Source organism: Meleagris gallopavo, chromosome 1, assembly GCF_000146605.3.
Source record: "Meleagris gallopavo isolate NT-WF06-2002-E0010 breed Aviagen turkey brand Nicholas breeding stock chromosome 1, Turkey_5.1, whole genome shotgun sequence".
Taxonomy (NCBI): Eukaryota; Metazoa; Chordata; class Aves; order Galliformes; family Phasianidae; genus Meleagris; species Meleagris gallopavo.
Genome location: NC_015011.2, coordinates 176,413,258 through 176,437,801, shown reverse-complemented (window position 1 = coordinate 176,437,801; position 24,544 = coordinate 176,413,258). Strand labels below are relative to the sequence as shown.

Genomic DNA, 24,544 nt, shown 5'->3' with positions numbered 1-24,544 from the left:
GTACATTACTTTCTTCCTTGTAGAATAAAGGTTCGCTTCAATTTGAAGACAAATGGGATTTCATGCGCCCTATCGTTCTGAAACTTCTTCGTCAGGAGTCTGTCACGAAACAGCAGTGGTTTGATCTGTTCTCGTAAGTACTTCTTCAGCATCCTGCATCCTTCTCTGCAGTAGGGATATTTGTGGTTCTGCTGATAGAGAAGTCAGACCGTGCAGATGAGATGAGAGCACACAGGAGAGAAGTGCTAGCTTATACTTTATTAGGTGTGCCTACTTCAGAATAAATATACAGAAGTACTGTTTTACTGGGATTCAGATCTTTGCAGATAAGGTGAAGGAAGAACAGCGGAGATTTGCCTTCAGCCAATGGTAGTAAATAAGCTTTCCACCTGCTCACAAAGGTTTTGTTAGAGAGACACTGTTGTTTGCTGCTTGGGCAGTAAGTTCTTGAGGGCAGTTCATTATTCCGATTCAAATGCTTTTCTTCTAAAGTAACTTAAAAACGCTGCTGAAGTGAAAGGATGATGCAGATAAACTGGTATAATTTGAATAATTGAATAGCACATATAACATTTTTCAGACATTCCTTGCATCGTTGTACTTTCTAAAAATCTAAGGGAAGCAGATTGCTCTCTCGAGGTAAAAGCATCACTGCATTTTCCTCCTTCCAAAAATCCTGAATTTACTTCCTGTTGCTGATTTTTTTTTTCTTAAAATACATCATGTCACCTTTGTCAGGTGGAAGGAAGTGAGTTACAACCTACGTATCAAAAGTTTATTTAAAATTACCTTTGTCTTAACATGGAGTTGTTTTCCCTCAAATACTTCAGTTCTTAGTGCTGCACTTTCTTCCTCTGCTTTTTAAAATCACTCACTAAATTTTGTTTAATTGGAAATGATTTGTCTTCCAGACTGCATCTTTATTGCTCTTTTCAGTAAGAACAGTGCAGTGATTCTTCTTAGAGCCATCTTACTGCACCTGTCATGCTTTTCTGCCAACCAAACAGAAAGGTAGTTTATCATGTAATGAGTTTTAATATCTCATGATGTCACAGCCATAGTAGTTGCCAGAAACATGGCGTAGTTAAGTTACAAATTCAGTTCTGAGTCATTGCTTTCATTTTTTTTTTATAATTAGGTCAGTAATTCTACATGAGTATTGAAATTTTTCCTTTATTGTTTTGCTGGTTTGCTGAATTGTTGGATCATACTTAAGTGCCTTTATGGCAAAATTGAGTACATTGAAGGAAAGGAGCCTGCTCCTCTAGGTTCCTATTTTTGGACAGTGATTTTGTTAAGCTTTTTAAGAAAAGTGTGAAAGATGTGTCTTCTACCTGAGCTTTGTGTATAATCTTCCAGCACTGCTTTTTACTTTGGTTTTGAACAACTGATGGCATTCTAAGTTCATTAACACTTTTTTTGTCTGTGAAATCTATGTGAGTCCCACAGGTTAGCGAGACCTTTGTAAATTCTTGGCCAGCACTCTTGTTCTGTATAAAAGGAGCTTTTTATCGTGCACATTTTGTCTTTTCAGTTAAACTAATAAAGTTGCTTTTGTATTGGAATAGCTGTGTTGAATTAATAGGAACAAAGCCGTCCTGTAGATTATGTAGTTACTTACCTGCAAAGGCTTGGCCTTATTGTTGAAAGGAGGAAGAAAATACAGAGGGAGGTAATGAGTTTAAAAAAGCTTGGTAGGCCACATTATATATGATGATACAGTTGAGGAGTTTAACTTGCCTTTTTTAGTCTTTAATATAAAAAAGAAATAGAAGTTAAGTTACACTTGCTGAATTGTCAGCTAGGAAAAACAGGAACGTGTTTGAATGTTGATTGAAATTGATCAGTAGCATTTTGCTCTGTGATGCTACTTGGGAGCTTTTCTGCAGTTGAGCTGCACTTTAACGTGCTTCCACTGTCATGAAATGTTTATGATCTTATTAAGCTAGTTAAATCTTGAAATTACCCAATCTCAAATCTCTCAAAAGCAAAGTTGCTTTCCTTTGCAGTGGAAGGATGTTGTAGTGCATGGATTGTGGAACTTTGAGTGAATGCTGCATCTTAGAGTATTGCAGAATGACTGCGGGCTGAGTAGCAGTGCTTCTGTTGGCATGTAATTTCCATCTTTGTCAAAGAAAAGCTTTAAAAAGTTGTCCTTAATGCAGTGGGATTATTGGATAGGCGGTGAAAGCAGAATTGACTTCTACGTGTTCTTTAAACCTCCTTCTTCATCACAATCCTTTCCTAGTCAGGTTGCTGTTACTGCTTCCTGCACTTTCTCAAAGCTTCAATTTCTTCTCCAAACACGTTTTCCTGTTTGTGTTGTGCAGTCTCACCACTTACTTTTTTTTAACTGATAAACAAAATGCATATATTTTTTTCTTCTTATATATGCTAAAATTATGACTGCTTCTGCCTCATACATCAGAGCATTAAGGTTTGAGTGATTGTTACTAAAAGGTGAATAAATTGTTTTCTAGAGACGTGCATGCAGTTTGCCTGTGGGATGACAAAGGTCCAGCAAAAATCCATCAGGCTCTGAAGGAAGATATCCTTGATTTTATTAAGCAAGCACAAGCAGTAAGTTCTTAACATTTCATGACTTCTATTCGTATTATTAGAAAAAATAACCGAACAGTTCTGACTTTCTTTGGGTCTAAATGCAATTCTTTTTTGCCTGAAATGCTGTGATATTCCAGAAATTGTAATTACTACGTGAACTTCTCTTGAAAAACAGAAGACAGCCTTGAGCATTTGTTGTGCTCATTGTTTCATTGTAGGCAGTGTTGTTTTTTTTAAAGCACTATTTTTGTTTGTCCAGCAGTACTTACGGAATCTTCTTCCACTTGAACATTTCTTGAGGCAAAATTTGCTATAAGAAATTACTGCCTGGAAAATACTTTTTGTCTGGCTTCAGTGGTGTGCTGACGTATTCATCAATGGCTTTAAAATACATCCAATGTATGGCATATTAGAAACATCTGTTCTGTTGGCTCAGCAAGATTTGCTGTCTAGTTTTATGGACTCCCCACAAATAGTTGAAGTCATCAGTAGATTCAAGGGAAGCTTCTGTTTTTAAAATGTGTAGCAAAAGATGCAGCAAGATTTTATTTTTTTTAATTTTATAATTACTTCTTTAATAAATTACATTATAAAGGTTTGGGAAGAAGAAAAATGTCTTTAAAATCTTTCTTTAGTGAAGAGATTTACACCACTGCAGCTTTGTTCAAAGGAAAGCAATTTCTTATGCTTGAAGCCTTATCTACATATTGATTTCTTTTATTTCAGTCCCTTCAGCCTGGTAGCACACATGCATAAATGCTGTGCTGAGCTGGGCCTTCAGTATGGTCTGTGTGGGCTGTTGTTTTAGAGGCATCGCTTTAGGCCTTACGATAGGCACTGTGCAGTGCTCCCAGGCATTACTAAAATACACAAGTTAACTAGCTGTCTGGGCCTAATGAGAGGCTTGTAAATGCATTAAATTGAACTTTACTGCTCTGCGTAATATAACACAATCCTTACAGGTTGGTGCCCTTTTGTAGCTGCTAATACAGGCCAATAGGTCCAGAGGTTATAAGCTTTTTGGCTTGCAAATAGCTTAACAAAAAGTGATTCAGTTGGAAACATACTGACAACTTCATTGCTGTTACCTTTTACTGTTTAGAGAAGGTCCATGTGCCATGGGCTGATAACCACTGCTCTAAACTAATTGGCACTTACGTATGTAGACATTCTGCTGTAACTGTTTATTTTGTATTTTCAGTATAAGCAAAGTCAACGTACCTTTGTTTGTCTGTTTATAAATTACCTCCTCTTCTTTCCCCTCCTCCAGAGAGTGCTGAGTCATCAAGATGATACAGCTTTGCTAAAAGCATACATAGTGGAGTGGCGCAAGTTCTTCACACAGTGTGATATTTTGCCCAAGCCTTTTTGTCAGTTAGAGATCACTTTAATGGGCAAACAGGGCAGCAACAAGAAATCTAATGTAGAAGACAGTATTGTCCGAAAGGTAAGTGATAGGTGTTCAAGAGTTCTGCTGCACGCTCTGTTCTGCCTTGGATAAGGCTAGGAAGGTACTCTGTAGCTGAAGATGAAATTGCACCAAGGATGTTATTTGATGTATCGCTTTGCTTCAGTGTGAGGGTTAAAACACGTGTGAAACTTTCATTTTCATCTCTGTGGCAACTTACCTCTAGTTTTGCTTTGGCTGTTGATGGTTTTGTTGAAGTGATTAAAACGGCTTATTAGGGTTTTTAAAGTTTTTGTTTGATTGATTGATTAATTTTTTATGTAATAAATTGTTTGTTTGTTTGTTTTTTAATTTAAATCCTGGTGGAGGGGCAATTGTAAACTCACCTCTACTCTTTATATACTTACATTTGTTATAGTATACTCACCTCCATTTACACAAGTGAGTAGTTTCTACTCCTAGTTTATTTCCCTAGGGCAGGATCTTAACTGGGGCACATCTCTGTCTTTTATAGATGAACACTGTCATCTCAAGTTAAATACAGCTGTTGATCTCAAAGTTTCCTGTATTTCCTACGGGCTGTCAGTCACAGCAATAAAAGTTTTGTACAGGCAAAATCTTATTTCATACATTGTTTCATGTTGAAGAGGTCAGGGAATGTGGTGATCAATCGCCTTGAAACTAAGAGAGGGGGTTTAGACTTCATATTGGGAAGCACAGGCTGCCTAGAGAGCTGTAGATGCCCCATCCCTGGAGGTGTTGGAGGCCAGTAGGTGGGATTTTAGCAGCCTGGTCTGGTGGAAGGTGTCCTTGCCCATGGCAGGAACTAGGTTGTCTTTTTGGTCGGTTCCGGCACAAACCATTCTCTGGCTCTAAATCAGAATGGTAAGGAATGTGTAGGGGTTTTGAGTGCAGAGCTCTTAGTGTTCTGAGTCCCATAAATAAACGTCCTTGAAATTGCTTTTATCTTTTGCTACCAGGAAAACAAAGTGTATCAGTTGTAGAGTGGTAAGCTCTTCAGTTCAATTTGTTATCGTTTTGCATCACAGAAAGTATAGATAGCGAAATACAGTTTCGTTAGCAGTCTTTCCTTTGTATTGAAGATCATTTTAACTTTCCTGATATGGACAGGAAGAATAAATGAGCTCAAATGGGCTACCTAGGGTGACTTTATTTTCCCAGCCACCTGTTGTGACATGTAATCTGCTGTACTTTTAGAAGGAAAAGAAGCAGGAACAGCAACAGAAAGAGATCACCACCTCAAGTTATCTTTTTTGTTTTCATTGTTTGTTAGAAAAAGCATGTGATCTCAGTAGGCTCTCCAAGATGTGGCAGACTTGAACTCTGCTGTGTGGCAGGAGACTAAGAGATGAAAGAAAAGGCAAGGTGGGGCAGGGAAAATAATAAGATACTGGTGACTACCAGTTCAGATACTGTTCAGGACTGAAACTGATGTCTGTCTCTCACATGCAGTTCAGTTAAGGCCATGTCATGATTGAGTCATCAAAACCCAGTCTCCAAACTATCTTATTTCATACTTACTGCTGAAAGCAATTACCTGGCATCATTTCCCATAAGTTTCTACAAAGCACCTTTGAAAACTTTTCCCATTCTTGGGAAGTTCTGTATGTACTCGCACAAAATGATCTGCGTATTTTGCTTCAAATATCTCCATTAAATTATTTTTTATCCACAATGTCTAAAAACAGCTTGACCATGACAAAGCTGTGCCTTTGACGTTGGTTGACATTCTGTCTGTTTTCTTCTCCATTTGTTACTCATTTTAGCTCTCGTAAACCCATTCTGTAATCATACAGTACAACTATAATATGCATATTAATGATGTTAAGATAATGAAAAAGTAATTGAGGAAGCATAATCAAATAAAGCTTTGTTTTTAAAACATTGCAATGTTTTAAGCAATACAGATAGAAAAATGCAAGTTTAGCTGAAATTGAGGAAATAGAGAATTTAGAATAAAGAAAGGCCACCTTAACACTCTGAAAGGGATATCTGTCTTTTATCAGGTGCTTGCTGTGTTAAAATCTAAAAGGTACAAGGCAGGAATGGAGGCCCACGTAATCTTACCATTCACTTTGCCTTACAGCAGTATCAAGTCTTCCTAATCTCATTTTTTGTAAGCTTGTTCACAACTGTGAGGCAAAGCTCAAATCTGTATGTTTCACAATTCAAACCTCCTTTCCACTGTCAGTGCAGACTGATCATTGGTGTGCTTAAGGAGCATCCAGAGTAGTTATTGCCATGTTTGAAGATACATGATGAATATGCTTTGCTTGCATGTTGAACTTTCATGTTGGAGAAATGCAATCCAAAAACATTCTTTTTTTTCTTTTTTTTTTTTCCTTTATGTAAGTGCCATGTTGAGTTGTAGTTGTTGTGGAGACTGAGCCTGCCAAATGCTCAACTGTGTTTGACTCAAAAGTACCCCTGGGATTGCAACTCCTGACACATCCTGGTGCTGGGAATGTTACTTGGCTGATTGGTGAAAACTGTAAAATTCAGAAATAACTCTATAGAAGTAATGCAGGAAAAATACAGAGTGATGTAGTATCTGAATCAAGTGATCACTGCGTCCCCTAGCTGTCCAGTTTTATAAAGTAAGCTTAGCATATAAGCTGAATATTACCTCTGTAACATGGAAGAGCAAGTTGTTATATAACCTGAAAACTGCATTCTCGTTTGCTTTATTTCTGTTTCTGATATCTTGTATTTCTTTGTACAAACTCAGATCTGCATGCACCTTTCTGACAGGATTTTCTTTTCTCCCTGACATGCAGCTCATGCTAGATACATGGAATGAATCCATATTTTCAAATATAAAAAATAGACTTCAGGACAGTGCAATGAAGCTAGTTCATGCTGAAAGACTAGGAGAAGCTTTTGACTCTCAGCTTGTTATTGGAGTTCGAGAATCATATGGTATGTTTTGCACAGACTGATCTCTTTTGCCTCCTTACTGAAGTAATTGAATTTTCATTGTAGAAGTTGACAGATGTGGTGGTAGGGTTGGAATCATTATCTCAGCATTTTGTTTGGATTTTGTCATTATTGATCCACCAATTAAATTATGTTCAGAGTATCTTTAACTTCTAAGTGATTTTGCTATGTATCATTTTCTGTAAAATCAGTATTTTTAAGGAGCAAACTGCTTGGTGTTTCAAGGTTGCAGAAATAACCTTACGCATGTGCAACTTTCCATGCTGTTTCTGATTCTTCAGGCAGTTTGAAGAAGCACTAGGCTGGCTGCATCTAAGACTCCCACTCTTTTTCCTTCTTTGCAAAACAAAACCTCTGTTCAGCATTACCTGCCTTTTCTTCAAAGCCTTGCAGCCTGTTTTTCTGGTTGTCTGCAGTTAATTTAAGTCTTTTTGGAGCAAAGATTGGACGATTGGTTACCTTGAATTCAGAGTACCTTTGCAGGATACATCAAATTGTTCACTGCAACCTTTAAATACAAGACTTACTTCACTGAGAGAGATTTGCGTATTGTTAGCCACACGAATTTCCAGGAATTAAGATTAGACTTTCTTTTTGCAGTTAACCTTTGTTCTAATCCTGAAGATAAACTTCAGATTTATCGAGATAACTTTGAAAAGGCATATTTGGATTCAACGGAGAGGTTTTATAGAACACAAGCTCCCTCTTATTTACAACAAAATGGTGTACAGAATTACATGAAATATGTAAGTAAAAATTCTGCTGTAATTTTGTCCTGGAAATGTTGGTGCTTAAAATGATGGCTGTTCTACTTCTGCACAGGCAGATGCTAAACTAAAGGAAGAAGAGAAAAGAGCACTACGATATTTAGAAACAAGACGTGAATGTAACTCTGTGGAAGCAGTAAGTACATTGTGTAGAAAAACTGCCATGTCCTATGTTATATATATTATTGTTAGCCATGAGTTGCCATTTCTGTGTGTTACAGTCTTTTTTAAGAATTATCCACTGTATTCTTTTCTTGTGAAAGTCTGTATTTATAATCTGGCAATTTACAATTTCTACAGATATTTTAATTGTAAATGTAGATTAAAGTTCAAATTAAAGAGCGGGTTTCATTCAAATGTATTTTTGCTCTTTCATTTTGAGTCAGGATTTTTTCTATGCTTAACAGGGATGAGGATATTTGAAAATAAGTACTGCAGTCTAGTGAGTGAAGGACATCTCAAGGCTCATTTAGAGTACCTGAAAATGTTACTGCTCACTGCAATCAGAAGGAGCAATGAAAATTTCATTAAAACTGTTCTAGATTTCCTCTTGGGCTGAAATATGGCCATTTAGTATGTTCTGCTCATGACCCTTTCCCCCCAGTTGAGCAATATTTCACACAGTTCAGACTCTGGAGGAAGATTTAACTGCAGTGAGTAGTTCATAATTGCCTATGTTGGAATCAGTTCAGGAAACAGGTTATTTTAAATAAATACCCTTTAAATCTGAATTTACTGCAGTTGATGAAAATTTATTTTATGTCTTGTGTTAAGCTGTAAATCATTCATTTTGCATAGCTATAACTTGTAACTTGCATAAAGAGGCTGATAAAAGAGAAATGGTCGGGACGTGTACAAGCAGTTTCTGTGCTGGATCTAGCTGTGGTGTTCAAGCCACCCAGCCTGGTCCAAATAGGGTATGCTGGAATGAGAACTATTCTTAGCTCTTGGATGTGTACTTGGAAACTAAGTAGGGTAGTTGGTGTTCCAGAAGCGATGGCTCCCTTCAGGGGAAAAAGGCAGTAGAAATATCAAGCTGGTTGCTAGCTCAGAAGTGTTCTTACCACATTTACTAACCTACACATTTTAAAGAAATAAGGTTTCATGTATGGACTTTCCTAAAAGCACGCCTACTTCTGTGAATTAATGAATTGCTTTATATTATTAATTATTTTATACAACATACATGTTGAGAACAGTCTAGATTTTGTGTCATGGGAAACTTGGGACTGATGAGACTTTTAAGGGTAGATGAGCTAATTCTGTGTTTGCTACGTTTCAGCTAATGGAGTGCTGCGTCAATGCCCTGGTGACATCTTTTAAAGAGACCATTTTAGCCGAATGCCAAGGCATGATCAAACGAAATGAAACAGAAAGTAAGTGAAGCCTCAGGAGCAGTGCAGGATGAACTCAGCGCTGACTGCATAAAAATAGATCTGCTGGTAGATCGAATTACTGTTTTTAATAGGTAGTGGCAGTGTCTCATGGATAGAATGTTACTCTGTGTGGGGAACTTGTCCCACAGAAATGATTGTTGGTGGTGTTTTTTAGTCACACTTCTGAAATCTGTAGGTACAGTACCCTAACTTGAAGGTCTGAACAGCTCTTATCTTACTTGAATTAAATGAATACTTCGTTACTCTTTTTATTTAATATTTATCTATAATTATTTTCCTTGTTTTTCCTACAGCTTATTTTCTTCGTGTTCACTAATTTTGCATGTGTGTCATTTCTTGATTTGAGTAATTCAAGTGCATAGTGTCATGTTGTCTCATTTGCCCCCCACATCCAAAAAAAGTGAAACATCTCTTTTGAAAGCTTTTTTTCTGCAAAGCAGAGATATTTTTCTTATTCTGGTTAATGTTGCAGGATCAATAGGACAGTGAACCAAATCTCTGCAATTGTGTGTGACTGAATACTGCATGTTAGCTCTGTGCCTTTTAAAAGTTTTCAAAAGGCATTTTAGCTCTGCTGCCAGAAATTGGGAGGTTAGTATTTAAAAGTTTTGAGTTATCCTGTATGATAAAATGAACTAGACAAATCCTCAAAATGTCATAAATCAAGCCAAAATCACGTGGTAATTGCTTTTTTGAAGGCTCAGTGTCCTGCAGGCAGTATTTTTTAGTATCTATGTGATGCAAATGTGAAAACACTCTTTTTTTATAACTTAAAATAGTATAGGAAATATTTCTAAAGGTAGCATTTCAGAGAATATTTGCCCTCAAAACTATGTCGTGCTGATCTGCTTGTGTAGCAGTGATTTCTGGCAGTAATCCAAAGCTAAATCTAGAAAGCCACCAGCTTCATGTGAGGGTAGGTTACAGCCTTTGGGAGATGCAGGTGGTTTATCTAAATGAAGAGGTCCAGAAGATTTCATCTACAGTATCCAAGGCATTTTTCTTTAGAAACTTGGTGAATTTTTCCCACAGTCCTCTTTCCTTTTGGCTGTCTCTGCCCAGTATTGCTGCTTGGTTACAAAGTACTTCTGTTTATGTTTGCTGTATAAGAGCTGAAGCATCTCTCCCTTTTTTCCTTTTTTTTCCTAGACCTAAGTTATGCTGTTTAAAAAGCTGTAGTGAAGCACGCAGGTGCAGATGATTAAACATCTAAAGACTAGAACTATACATAGTAACATATACATATGTCTGATAGTGTCCTTTGCTATATTCTTCACTTGTGCATATGCCTTTCTGATGTTAATTGCCTCAAAAAACTTCTTAATTTTTATCTTTATTGATCAATATTGGACACAGAGGGGCTGGGTTTGTGGCTGTGAGCTGGGCATTGCTGTAAAATGCTCTGTTTTGTTAAATATTGGATATTTACATGCCCTGCAAAGGAAGCAGCACATAATATTTTCTGCCTAAAATGTATCAAAGATGTCATGACTTGCAAATGCTTCAGAATCATTTTAGTGTCTTTTTGTTTGCTTATAGAATTAAGGATGGGAGGCCTAAATTTTGTGGAAGTTGTTTGCTTGCCTCCAACAACAACAGTATATTCTTTTACCTTTTGTTTTCATAATGCATGCATTCTGAGAGGAATGCTTCATTAAAATGTTCCTTTTTCTTCTAGATTTGAAGTCTTTGAAGACTCTAAAGTCTTCCTCAGACATTCTTTTACAAGAGACCGCTGACTTTTTTTTTTTTGCCTTCAGCTTATTCATACCATCACTGTCTTACAGAAACAGAAAGTAGTGCCCTTTGATATATCTTTTCTTCTCTCACCCTTTTCTTCTCTCATGTCTCTTCCCTGCTCCCACCTTGTTTTAAAGTACAGATGAAAAGATCAAATGAAAGTTGAGTGAGCTTTTTGGATTTGCCCTGCGTAGTGCAGTGTTGCCACCACCTACAGCACATCTGAATTGCACTGGCTACTTTGACTTTACTTTTTCCTGATTTCTGAAATCCCATTGGTTAGCCCATTCCAAGTTGTCCATAGTTGCAGTGCAAGCTTTTCTTGAAGATTGTTGGTGGTTTTCATTCCTTAATTTGTGCCGTGACGTTCTGAGAGGTTTTTGGCTTTCCTGTTTGGTTCTGCAGCAGTTGTTGGGATATAAAAGTTAGTAACATTTCATCCTCTGCGGTGATAGGATCCTGCAGATGTTGCTGACAGAAGTATTGCAGAGGAGAAAACATAAGCAGAGCCTCTTACTTCTGGCTTCCTTTACAGTAGATGTGACGTGGAGAAGCTAAGCAAATCTGTCATCTTTTTTCCATCCAAAAAAGATTCGGAATCCACAACCAGTTTGTTCTCCTTCATTAAGCAGAGAGCTTGGCTATGTTTAGTCTAACTCTCTGTGGACTCTCTAAAATTATTTTAGCCCAGGTGTTTTGCTGTGAACAGCTTTCTGGGAATGATTATTGCTGGCTCAGTACATATTAATTTTTTTGTAATGTTGAAATAACTTCACAAAAAGAAGATAAACTGTATGAGTTTTTCAAGTTTTCAAGCTGGTAACTTTCAGAAGAACTCTGTGGGGATAAAGAAAGGAGAAAATGCTGTTTATCCTGGTCAGTTAAACTGCCTGAGACTTTGGTACACTTAGATGCAACATTATAGATTGTACTTGAAGACATACAAAGAGAGCTCTGTTTGGATTTAATTTTGAAAGAGAAGTCTTGAACCCGTATGATTTCATACACAAACTCTTGCAGGCTTCCAGCTGAAAGAGCTCCATTTGTGCCAGGGGGTTAAGGCATTTATGCTGAACCTGGATTTAATTGAAATTGCTGCTGACTTCGTTGTATTTTTAAATTCAGTTTTATATTAGGTGCGTAAGTAAGTATTACCTTCCAACAGATATTTCATTGCAACTTTAGAGGAATATCCTTGTGGGGCCAGGCCCAATAGTCTTCAAAGCATTTTTACTTCTTAATAGATTAACTGAAGTATCTGTTCCTTACACAGTTTCCTACTTGAGATATCTTTAAGTAAAAGTGCAGCAATTCTGTGTTTTGTTCTTGTTCTTTTTTTTGAGAAAGGTTTTTGACCAGTGACTTTATCAGTATTTGTATCTTTCAGAATTGCATTTAATGTTTTCATTGATGGATAAAGTTCCAAACGGGATAGAGCCCATGCTGAAAGACTTGGAAGAACATATTGTTAGTGCTGGACTTGCGGATATGGTAGCAGCTGCTGAAACTATTACTACTGTAAGTGTCTTGCTTTTAAAAAACAAACAAAGCTGGCAGTTAAATGCTGTAATTGTAGGTCACACATGAGTGGAAATAGTTTTTGAAGATTCTTGGTCTTTTTAAGCATAAAACTTTGCAGTATCCTTAGAATTTTTTTTTTTTTACTCCTTACATTTTCAATTGTTTCTTTAAGTGGTAAACTTGTGGGAAATAAAAAGTTATAAATTAAGTGCACAGGTTACTTAATTATGTGTTAGGATTAAATAGGCATAATTAGTTTTCTCAAAGTTCTAACTTCCTGATGAAATTTGAGATATACTTTCAACTACCAATCCAGATATGGCTCTACGTGTGGAAATTTTATAAGGTTTGCTTTCCACCAGTCTTTTCCAGCTTCTCATAATCTTTTTCTCAGGGTCTGGGAAGCCTGGGTGTTTTCAGCAATTAGTATGTTCATTTTGTTGATCTTTGAAAACATTTTTTTTAATTTTGGAAGCTATTACACAGTATTTAAAACTTGTATTTTTTCTCTCTGTGTTTATTTTTGTATATAGGAAATACGATCCTGAAAGTCTGTGTTGAGGTTTACATGCTGTAAAATTCTTGGGTACAGGGAATAAAAATAAAATGCTCCTTTGTAGTCCTGGAGCCCTGGGAGACTGTGTGATTACAGATGAGAGAATTAAGCTCATGCTAACTTCTGTGAAATCTGCTTTTTAATTTGATTGTTGCCTGTTTAACTTTAGGATTCTGAGAAGTATGTAGAGCAATTGCTTACACTGTTTAATCGATTTAGTAAATTGGTTAAAGAAGCTTTTCAAGATGATCCAAGATTTCTTACTGCAAGAGATAAGGTATGTGCTTCTACTCATTACTTGTTTTCAGCTTTTTAAGAATCGTTAAAAACAATATTATGATGTCTTGTGACCACACACTTCTAAATCTAGAAGTTGCTCTATTCTGATAAGTATGTGGACTGAAAGTTGGTGTCACTTACTAACAACTGATTTGTTTTGAATTTGTTGTGTAATCATCAAGTTTCATTTGTGTGTAGCTTTGAAAAATTGTCAATTAAAAGATTATCTGTTTTTGAGCACCTTTAAATTTTAATATTGATTCAGTGATATATTTATGTTTAGAATTTATTGTGTGTTTGGGTGTAGTCATAGAGTTTCAGATATGGAACCCATTCCACGCAATTCCTTCCCTTTAAGTTGTTGCTTAAGGTGGTGTGTTAAGAGAAAAAAGGAGAATGTAAAACATCTGTTAATGGAAAACTGAGTCATAGGATTTTTGAACTCTCATACTGAAAATCAGATCTGCAGTCTTTGACCTAATAGAAGAACTAAATTAATTTCTTCCTGTGGTAACCTAAGAAGGCAGATAAAACTTTTGTGATTCACATATTGAGGAGAGAAATTGAAGCTCTGACTATCTGTATTTATTTATTTTAGGCATACAAAGCAGTTGTGAATGATGCTACAATATTTAAACTTGAATTGCCATTGAAGCAAAAGGGGTAAGCAGTATAAACTTTAATGTGAGTCAGGGTTATTAAATTGTTCAAGACAGAGCTTCTGTTTTTAAACGTCCTTAAGAGGTAACGCTGCATTTAAAAGTGCCTTATCTTCTTATGTTATAAAATTTCAGATTGATTATCCAGCTCTGTTGAAATGCATTTCATGTGGGAGCAGATCAATGAATAGCAGCTTATTTAAACAACTTTGTTTGTAGTAATTGTGAATCTTTTGTTTTGTACTAATTAATCTGTTTGTTAGTTGAATTTAATAACACTTTCCTGGATTATTGCTTCCAAAAAACTGAGCTGTAAAACTGCCAAACTCCAGTAAAAGTCCTGGCAATGCTTTGAGTGTGACCTGTGCGGGTTTTCTTTCTTGGTTGCAGTGCAAAATTAACCAGGTTAGCTTAAACATCTTTCAGTAGAAGATTAAGCTGACGTGCACTTGAGAGGAAAATCGTGCTGATGGTAGCCACTCTGCTAGTTCAGCCTGGAGGAGATAGAAGTCAGTCAGATGATTGTTAGCATTTAACTTAGGATGGTTGGGATTGCTTATGTGTCCTTTGTAGTCTGACTTACTACAGAACCCAAGGCTGGCAGCTGCAGCTAAACTGGTTTGTCCAATCTTACTGAAGTTAGCTGAGGGGCACATATCTCCAGTTCCTGTGCCTTTTGTGAAAATGGGAGCACGGGTAGATAGAAGATGCAGCAGAAGACTGACAGAGACAGTTTCTACTTTGGAAAAGCCAGGCAGCAGGAGACATGGATCCATATTGATCTCGTGTTGGCTAGAGCACGAGTTACTGCATTCTTACAGTTTCTGGTGTTGAGATTATTTAAAAAAAATGCCAATATGAGTTTCAGAGGTGCTTTTTATTTATTTGCTAGGATTTCCTTATAAACTGAGCATTTGTCTGTTTTATGGAACATTTGCAGAGTGCACAAGATTATGTGCATTCTCTGGCAAGCCAGTCTGCGCTTTCTAGGAGCCATGGATAAAATAAAATAAGTCTGCTATCTCACAAGACAATTGTACAAGTTGAAACGATTCTCTGCACTTTTATTAGTGTGGGTAAAGCCTATATTTTTCCTATTTCCAGTTTATCATGTCTCATTTTTTCTTATGGTCATCAATTTATCTTTTTCCTAGGGGAAAGGCATAATGAAACTAGACTTTTCAGAGTTTATTATTTAGCACCTGTGAGTTGGAGTAGCACAGGTATTGAAGTCTGTTCAGTATTTTTGTACACAGAGTCACGGAATTGTTGAGCTCAGCAGGGAGCTCTGGATCCTTCTGGCCCAAGCTCTGCTGAAGCAGGACTGCTCAGGGCTGTGTCTAGATGGCATGTGCTTCTTAACACTTTGCTTTTGGACTAATAGTAATGTAGGACGGGGATTAGCCTTGCTGGTTTTATTACTGGAAGAACACCCTCACAAGGGACTTGATCCCTGCTTTGCATACTTTGTAAAGATGTAGGCAAGATGGAGTTTTTTGTGTCTGTGTTTAGATTTCCCATGGGAGTATGCAAATCAGTGCCTGTATTTGACTCCTAAAAGCTAAATTTACCTAGTGATCTCTTAGTGACCACTGTGATGGCAGTGGTCTTCTGTTCAGCATTCTTCTTCCTAAGCTCTTCCAAGTTCCCTATGTATACAATCTCTTTTAGCATTCATCTACTGTAGACAGTCAGCAAGGATGAGAGAATGAGCAAGAGCACCGGATTCCTGAGCATCCCCAAGGCTTCTTAACTGCAGCCTTACTCATTACCTTTATTTTTCCAAGGGAATCTATTACAAAGAATGTTGGCCAACAGTTTGAGACTAGAAATCAAGTTGGTGCCACCTGACATTAGGAACAATTTTTTTCAACAGTAGTTGCAGGTTCAGAATGCAACCTTGTGATCGCAGGCCTTTTGAAGAACCTCAGTCTGTATACCGTAGCGTCTCCTTGTTCATCTTCAAACTATTTAATCTCCCAGCTGTTAGCCTGCTGTTTCTGCCTCTTACAAAATAATTTCATTGTGTTGCTACATGATACGTGTGTCAGGTTTTGCCTCCTGGGCACTGCAGGAAGTTGTTCTTGAGCATTGTCAAGAGGCCATACTGACGAGTGAAATACTTTGTTATGTTATCTGCTAAGTTTTTACTGGAATCCTCACTGTCATTTATTTGATTAAAACTACAGTTTGAATATAATTGTACTTAGAAATTTCTAAAATGAAAAGCAGTTGGAATGATCAAGCTGTAGAAGCTGTCTGAAAATGCTTAATAGTATTTATTCTTCCAAGAGGAAAAGGGAGTTGTCCCTAGTTTTTCATTAGTGTTGAATTCTCTTGTTCCACTGTGGCCCTGCCAAGGGGAGTGCTTGGTCTATCCTGTTTGCTGTGTGACTGCTCCAGAATAACAGGATTCTCTTCAGTTTGAAGATATGTTGTTCTTTCTTTATTTAGTGTTGGATTGAAAACTCAGCCTGAATCCAAATGCCCTGAGCTTCTTGCTAATTACTGTGACATGTTGCTAAGAAAAACACCACTAAGCAAAAAATTAACCTCTGAAGAAATTGAAGCAAAGCTTAAAGAAGTGGTATGTTCTTGCTTTCTTCTACTTGATTAGTCTGAAGAATGAATTTGGTTGGTGTATTTCCTCATGAGGGTCAAGGCCTTGATCTTGAAAAATAGTTCTGTGAAGTGCAGCAGTAGGGAAGGGAGTTTTATATCACGATGCATGTGTGTTTGTATCTTACTGACCATGCGCAGTTTCATGCCTCTTTGTTGTCTTCACCAAATCAATATGCTAAAGTATTGCTCATTTCAAGCTCTAGTGTGTTACGGTAGTGAACGTTAGTATAGAAAATAACACAGGGTGCTTCATGTTAATGGCTTCTCTGATTTAAGAGAAGTTCCTGATGGCTGACAAAGGAACAGTTTGAAGGTGTGACGTTATAAAAGATTGATAGCTGGGGCAGTGATAGCGTAGCGTGGGTCCTCTTCAGTCACCCTCAAGTAGCCTTTTTCTACTTCGTAGTCTACAGGGGCATTAGATGGGCATTTAAAGATTTGTCTAATGGTGCAAATAAATATATAAAAATCTTTTTTTGACAGCTTTTGGTACTTAAATATGTACAGAATAAAGATGTTTTCATGCGATATCACAAAGCTCACTTAACAAGACGCCTGATATTAGATATATCAGCTGATAGTGAAATTGAGGAGAATATGGTGGAGTGGCTCCGAGTAAGTAGCCTGTTGTCCTTCTTTACTTGGTTGTTCCTGTTACATGTGCTATTAATTCTCACCCTTAAACACTTTAATTCCTACTCCTTGCTTCAGTAAGTTCTATTTTAAATAGCAGGCTGTGCAGGTTGTCTTACACTTCCATTTTATTATGAAACTTTGTGAAAGTAAAACAGCTGAGCTTTTTTTCTTTAAGAGGAATGTTGATCCTAAGAGTGATAATTATAGTTTTTAAAATATTTTGTGTATCTGTAAACTTCATATTTTCCCTATGCAAATGAGCAAAATGCAGTGTACTTGTTGTTTAAGCATGTAAATAATTTCACAATTAGACCGGTGATCTAATTGTGAAATTTTATGTATATTAGAATATTATTTGAATGCCTTCATTCATTTGTTCCTTAATGCATGCATATGTTATTAAGCACATGAATTTCTTTAAAAGAATCATCATATACTCTTAAGGGGAACTACCTGTGATACATGCAGAAGAACTCCTTTATATCACATAAAGTTTGTTTCAATGAAGTGATGCTGTCTGTGTACCTCACCGCTCTTCTCTCTTTTTTGAGTTTATTATTATTATTATTCTTAGTTGCCTCTGTCATAGTTCAGTGTTCTGTTTGTTTATACAGGAAGTAGGTATGCCAGCAGACTATGTAAACAAGTTGGCTAGAATGTTCCAGGATATCAAAGTATCTGAAGACTTGAACCAGGCCTTCAAAGAAATGCACAAAAATAATAAACTTGCTTTACCAGGTATTTTTTTCATATGTTTTAGTGGTTTTAATTTCTTGTGCTGCTAAAAAATCTTGTTGAGCCTTGAGTTAAAAATTATATCAACTGCAGGTTGATCAGAGCACTGCTACCCCTAGATTGGAACGACTGTACTTTGTTTTTCTTACAATTGACTCTTGAGCTATATCATTCTGGAAGTTATTGGGTATATCTTCTAGATGTAGGCTCCCTAACTGTAGCTAAATTCCAGGTAGGGCTTGAATCCACCTCCAACCAGGTGAATGCTTTAACTGTCCCCTTCTTTTATGCCCCTGTCATTCTTCATGAGTGCTTTATACTGCGCTCTTCCCTTACCTGGGAGAGACTGATGCACACTCTTAAGACTCCAAATTGCATTTCTGAGGTTAAATTTCACTGATGAGAAAGACGGAACATCCAACCTTGGGCCTGCTGCTGCTGAAACTCCTTACGTGGTGCTTACCAACATCAGCTGTAGAGCTGCATCACTGCTTAAGGAGCTCTGCAGAGGGAAGACAAAAAAGCAAAGGTTTCAATCAGTGTTGCTGGCAGAAAGCCAGTGGTCCACAAATGGAGTGCATTAATGGGTAGGCACCTTGCTAGTTTCTGAAAATTCAGTCCTTCCCAATTGTATTTAGAACAGGAGAAGAATGCGTTCTGTTTGTCTGCCTGTTATACCTGCAGTTTCATATAATCCAGTATTGTCTTACAGCTGACTCTGTGAATATTAAAATTTTAAATGCTGGTGCCTGGTCCCGTAGTTCTGAAAAAGTATTTGTCTCACTGCCCACGGAATTAGAAGATCTCATCCCAGAAGTTGAAGAATTTTATAAAAAGAATCACAGTGGTAGAAAACTGCACTGGCACCACCTGATGTCCAATGGAATTGTAAGTGTATACTTCTTGGTGCTTCAGTCTCAATGGCAGAGCTCTTTGTGTGCTTATAGTAGCAAGAAAGCTTGTTATCCAGAAAGCCTTTCAAGCAAAATATCATTCTGTTCACAGATAACATTTAAGAATGAGGTTGGCCAGTATGACTTGGAGGTAACAACATTTCAACTAGCTGTTCTGTTTGCATGGAACCAAAGACCCAGAGAGAAGATCAGCTTTGAAAATCTTAAACTGGCAACTGAACTCCCTGATGCAGAACTTAGGAGGACTTTATGGGTATTTCACTTTCTTTTGAAACAGATTTCTTCCTGACCTTTTGTACTTTGAAGTACGGAATTAATATTTTTAAAGTGCTGTCAGATAATATTTCAAAACTGAAGTGTGAACACCTTTTTTCTTAATTAATCTGTTGTAAAGCTGGCTCCTTGTACTACTGTTAAGCACACACAGCCTTTACATTAACATGTTCTCTATGCTTGGAATTACGTAACGTAAGCTTTTGAAAACAGCAAGATCTTTCTGATCATATACAGCATAAAGCACACAGTTGTGGTTGTGGTTTGTGGAGTGGGACTGGTCTAATTCTAGGAACTCTTGATAATTGTATGTTGCTTAAAAATAATGCATTTGCTCTACCAGTCTTTTAATAATTTAGCTCACAAAAGAAAAGAGAAATAATGTACATCAGGCAACACTACACGCTACTTCTGTAGCTGTGAGTTTGTGCATTTTTTCTTTTTATTATTTTACTTACGGTAACTCATTTCAGAAAGAGATTTGGTAAGCTGTGTTCCATCCTTGATTTTACTACTGACTTTGTGTTGCCCGCTGGCACCTTTGAACAAGGCTGTGTGGTTCCTCCACGACAGTCTGCACAGCAGTGAGCAATGTTCTTAAAGAGTACTTGTTTCCATTTAGAAAGTCTTGTGTTTTATTTTCATTCTTTTTCCCCCCTTTTTCTCTGTAGTCTCTTGTAGCATTTCCAAAGCTGAAACGTCAGGTTTTATTGTATGAACCTCAAGTCAATTCACCCAAAGACTTTACAGAAGGAACCCTCTTCTCGGTGAACCAGGAGTTCAGTTTAATGTAAGATGATGCTTGAAAATGAAAATAACAATGTGCTTTTTTATAGTTAAAGGAATTCACTTTAATCTTCATCCTTGGAAGTTCTCAAGATTCAGCTAGACAAGGCTTTGCTGTCCTATATTCATTTCACTTTTAGTGATAGTTGTGCTTCAGATAGGTGGTTGAAGCAGCTGACCTCCAGCGGCCCCTTCAGACAAGTGTTTGTATAGTTTTGATTTCTGTGAAGTTAAATTTCTTAAATGCCTGGGGATGTGGTGCAGAATTGGAGGCTCTGCCATCTTCCCATTACTAATGAGTCCGTGAGGTTTTATATAGGAAAATGCCAAGTCTACTGCTGCTAGGGCTTAGTTTCTTGCCCAGGGACATGCTGGTTCATTTGTTCCTGTTGTCAGGATCACAAGCTTTGAGAAATGATGTGAACACATGACAGAAGAGAGAGGCTGCACAGAAGTTTTGGGGGTGACCAATGAAGAATGCCATCAGCTTTTTGCCATGTCTGCTATGATGTCTGTTTTTTCCCCTCGATTTTTTTATGCTATGCAGACAGTTCTTGTGATGAAAAATGAACTAGTCCCATCTCCTGAACTTTGTTGTAAAAACTCCTTTGAAGAACCCTAGTTTTATGTAACTGAACTGAAGTATGTTTCTCTAGAAATCTATTTTTTAAAATAGTGCTGGTAACTTTTCAATTTTGAGTGCTATCAGTTTCAGCTGATGAATTTTGTTGTAACGTTAGTATATTGGTGGTGGGATTTTTGTGTGGAGGAATTGGCATTGAATTTGGATTTGTCAGCCAGTATCCCAGTCCTGCAATGCTTCTAGTCTATAAATGTCTGATTCACGATGGTTCTCCTTGCTGCTGTAATTTAAATTTAGTAGGAATTCCTTAATTGAAAATTATCTTTGCCTTATTTTTACACAATACAACTTTTTCAGAAAAAATGCTAAAGTTCAGAAAAGGGGCAAGATAAATTTGATTGGTCGATTGCAACTTACTACAGAGAGAATGCGAGAAGAGGAGAATGAAGGAATCGTCCAGCTAAGGATATTACGAACCCAGGTAAGTGGGTGTCAGAGGAATGTCACAGCTCTTTTTCTTTTGTTGTGTTATCACAGCCTCCTATTGTTGATGACTGAAATGAATGCTTTTTAATCCCACTTGGGCTTCTGCTGTATGGTTCTGATACTTTGTGAGGAGCTCATTCTGTGTGCATGTGTGCTTGTAGTCACAGCCAGGGTAAACTCCAGGACAGCCAAGCTGTAAACTGTCTCGCCTCATTTAACACCCTGGCCGTTCTTTTAGCCAAAGGGTTAATGCCTGCCTGTGCTTACCAAATGAGAACACCTTGTAAGTGCTACTCTGACACTAAGCTTGTATTTCACAAGGTATGTCTCAGATCACCATGACTTCTGCTCAGAGAATGGGCAGATGAAAAAACACCAGGTTTTAGTGACTGACTCACACTCTAGATGTAAAATTCTGTACATTCACCATTGACTCAAGTTGTATTGCTTGTACATCTTGCCAGTGTTCCATTCTGTCGCTTTATCACCTTCTTTATGAAGATAGTTCAGTATCTACTTAAGCTTAGGAATTGTGCCTTACAGTTAATATCTTATTACTGACAAATTCAAAGCCATTTACTTCATGGATTTATAACTTCCATCATGCTTTGAACATGTCCTAAATTAGCCTTTTGTGCACAGTTTCCTTTGGTTTGAGTTCTATCAAGATCTTGGCCACGACCTGGAAGATAACAAACTCCATGGTTTGACCTTGCAAGTAAAGAGTGTTCTTATTGTGTTGTTTATTTTCTTTTTCAGCATTCTTGATTTTGTTCTTTCTTGTAAGCATAGGGGAATACAAACTCCCAGGAGATCTCTGTACTGTTTTATTCTGAAGTTTTATCATGATAGTGAACATGGGCAACTGGCTGTAATTCACAAAGGTGTAATGCTGTATTCAGAGTGTGTCTTTTTCAAGTGGGTTAGGGTTTGGCCCTCACTTCAGGAATATGTAAGCAAGAGCAGATGTTGGCCTTGCCTCATTTTAATTGAGGTGTGTCTTAAGTGCAGTACTTAGAGTGGCAAAATAATTCTTATATTTGATTTTTGAGGAAGAATATGCATTTCTTTGCTGCCTTGCTGTATCTAGTGTCCCCTGTTAATGCTGTGTTTGCTTTGTCATTTCCACCAGACATTTCAGAATGTTTTTCTCTCATTCCCCACCAGGAGGCTATCATCCAAATAATGAAAATGAGGAAGAAAATTACTAATGCCCAGCTTCAGACTGAACTGGTAGAAATATTGAAAAACATGTTCTTACCACAAAAGAAAATGATAAAAGAGCAAATTGAATGGCTTATAGAGCACAAGTATATCAGAAGAGATGAGTCGGATATCAACACCTTCATATATATGGCATAACGTGAGGACTCTGTGAGATGCTGAGAACACAAATGGAAGGGTGCTTGGACAGACAGCTGCAACAGTTTGTGCTGCAGAAGGACCTGTTTTGACTTTCATTACGTATTAAAATCCCTGCCTTACCTTAAAGAGGACTCTATTTTGCCAATCTCATTCAGCTAGCATGATGGCATTCCCTTCATGTTGCACACTTTTAACAGCATGCTGTTTTGTGGGAAACTTGCATTCATGAAGAGCCCATTGTGAACTTTTAAAAGTAGATTTGACTTACACCCACCAGGAAGAATACAGGTTTGGGTTTTTAGATGACCAGTACTTGCACAAAGGAAAAATATTCAAATATTCATGCACTGAGAAACTGCTACTAGTTTTGTTTTGGTTTTTGTTGTTGTTGTTTTTTTTTTTTAATGCAATTAGGACTAGAAGTAGCACTTTCACTTTTGTGTTTTGGATCAACAGAGTCATGTACTGTCCACCTTTGATCCTTTTTGTAATAACATTTGAGAGACACATGCCTCACAAACTGATATATATTTCTTATCATTAAAATCTGTTGGCTAGAGCAGTGCTTCAATCTAGTAACTGGATTTTAATATTTGACACATAAGTGACATAAAAATAATTCCAACTCATGGGTGATACTTTTCTTTAAGCAAGAGATCATTGTTTTTAAATTGCTTTCTGTAAAGAAGTGGATATACATTATTTGTTACTTTATTTGGACAGATGATTTGGTACAATCCTCTTTGAGAAGGCAAAGCTTTCTTGAATGATATTCCACTATAAAAACAGTTTCCACAGATAGGTCTGTTATAGCAAACAGAAATATTAAATGTATTTCCTTGTACATTTAATATTTGTATTCCAGGTATTTAAATATGATGTACATCTAAACGCATTAAAAAGAAATTGATGCACAAATTCTCAGAAAGAAGATAACACTCAAAGATCCCTGTATTAATTCCTCTCTGGTAGCTCTCTCTGTATGTATAGATGTAAGGTTAATCACATATTGGCTCTTCTGTTCCTTGAAAGTCAGCATCTTTGAAACTGTCAGAATGGGAAATACAGTTCTAACAGAGATGGTAAAAAGCTTAGAAAAAACACCTTGTGTGATGTATGTGGAGAGAGTGCCAAGGACACACCAGGAATTTCAATTTCTTAATGTTACCTCTTCTGTTTTCAATCATCTGAAGTAGTTGTTTGGCAATGCTTGCCTCTCTGCTGCTCTGAAATGTCCCTGCATGTCCTGGGCTGTAATACGACTCACTGGAGCAGAGTGCCTGTCTTGGGACAAAAGGTAAGTTGAGCCTTACTCAGTTCTGTATGAATATTCGTATATAAATTGCAAGTGTGCATTTTTTTCTTAATTTCCCAGTTCAAGTACAATATCTCAAGGTCTTCTCAAATGATTGAAAGAGGGTGGAGGATAGGATTGACTGCAGTCAGAAAGGAAAACCTTCCATTAAGAGAAGGAGTTTATTTTTACATGGTTGCAGTAAAGGGTGAAATAAGAGTGGTTTAAAAGCAAACTCACTACTAGAGTGGCTGTTTGCCCCCTTAAACGAGCTGCTTGGTCTGCTTATTAATATAATTGTCATCGTGACTGCCTGCATATGGTGTGTGCTTGGTCCTCTGTTTGACTGAGAAATTTGCAATACTGGAGGTTTCATGACCAAGAAGAGATGGAGAGACACTGAGACCTGGCAAATTAGTATTTACAAATTACAAATTAAGCTCGATGCTTTTATTGATTAAAAACAGTAGATGCTGTTCAAAAATACTGCATCTTTTTTCTTCTCCTATGGTGTTGCTATTGAGAATCAAAAGCAAGTGGTGCTCTGTGTAGTTAGCCACTAAAACCATTCAAATATTAGAAAACAAAATTCTAATAAAATCCCTGTGCTACGGGAGTTTTGGTATATGAAAGGTAAATTACAAGCAATGAGTGCTCAGATGAGATAGCTGGGAGAAGCTGACAACCCAGAGCTCTAAAACATAACAGTCTGAGCACAGCCTCCACCATAAGAAATTCCAGCCCTTAACCACAGAGGAACACACAGCCGGAGCGCTGCAGAGGGGGCAGTGCAGCTTCTGAAGCCATTGACTTAGGTTGAGAGAAGTTGGGAGTGTCTTATATGCAATCATTCAGGAAGTTGGAGCGCATGCAGAAAGCAGCAGATTGTTAAAATCTAACAAACTGTTTTCCCTCAACTAATAAGTATGAAATAGTATAACCTCAAAGTTACCTATGTACCTTCTCAACACCTGGGATGTGGAAATACACTTGGTAATGTGCC

General features: G+C 37.3%; 1 protein-coding gene across 1 annotated transcript; it reads left to right on the top strand.

The window, feature by feature from the left end:
• On the top strand, positions 1 to 24,544 carry CUL5 (cullin 5). Its single transcript, XM_010729029.3, has 18 exons — positions 1 to 133; positions 2,481 to 2,580; positions 3,833 to 4,009; positions 6,769 to 6,910; positions 7,529 to 7,674; positions 7,751 to 7,831; positions 8,978 to 9,071; positions 12,220 to 12,350; positions 13,079 to 13,186; positions 13,787 to 13,851; positions 16,302 to 16,434; positions 16,953 to 17,084; positions 17,720 to 17,843; positions 18,553 to 18,728; positions 18,846 to 19,007; positions 19,699 to 19,817; positions 20,754 to 20,877; positions 22,050 to 24,544. The coding sequence occupies exons 1-18, from the start codon at positions 63 to 65 to the stop codon at positions 22,242 to 22,244; spliced, it is 2,280 nt and encodes a 759-aa protein (XP_010727331.1). The 5' UTR covers positions 1 to 62; the 3' UTR covers positions 22,245 to 24,544.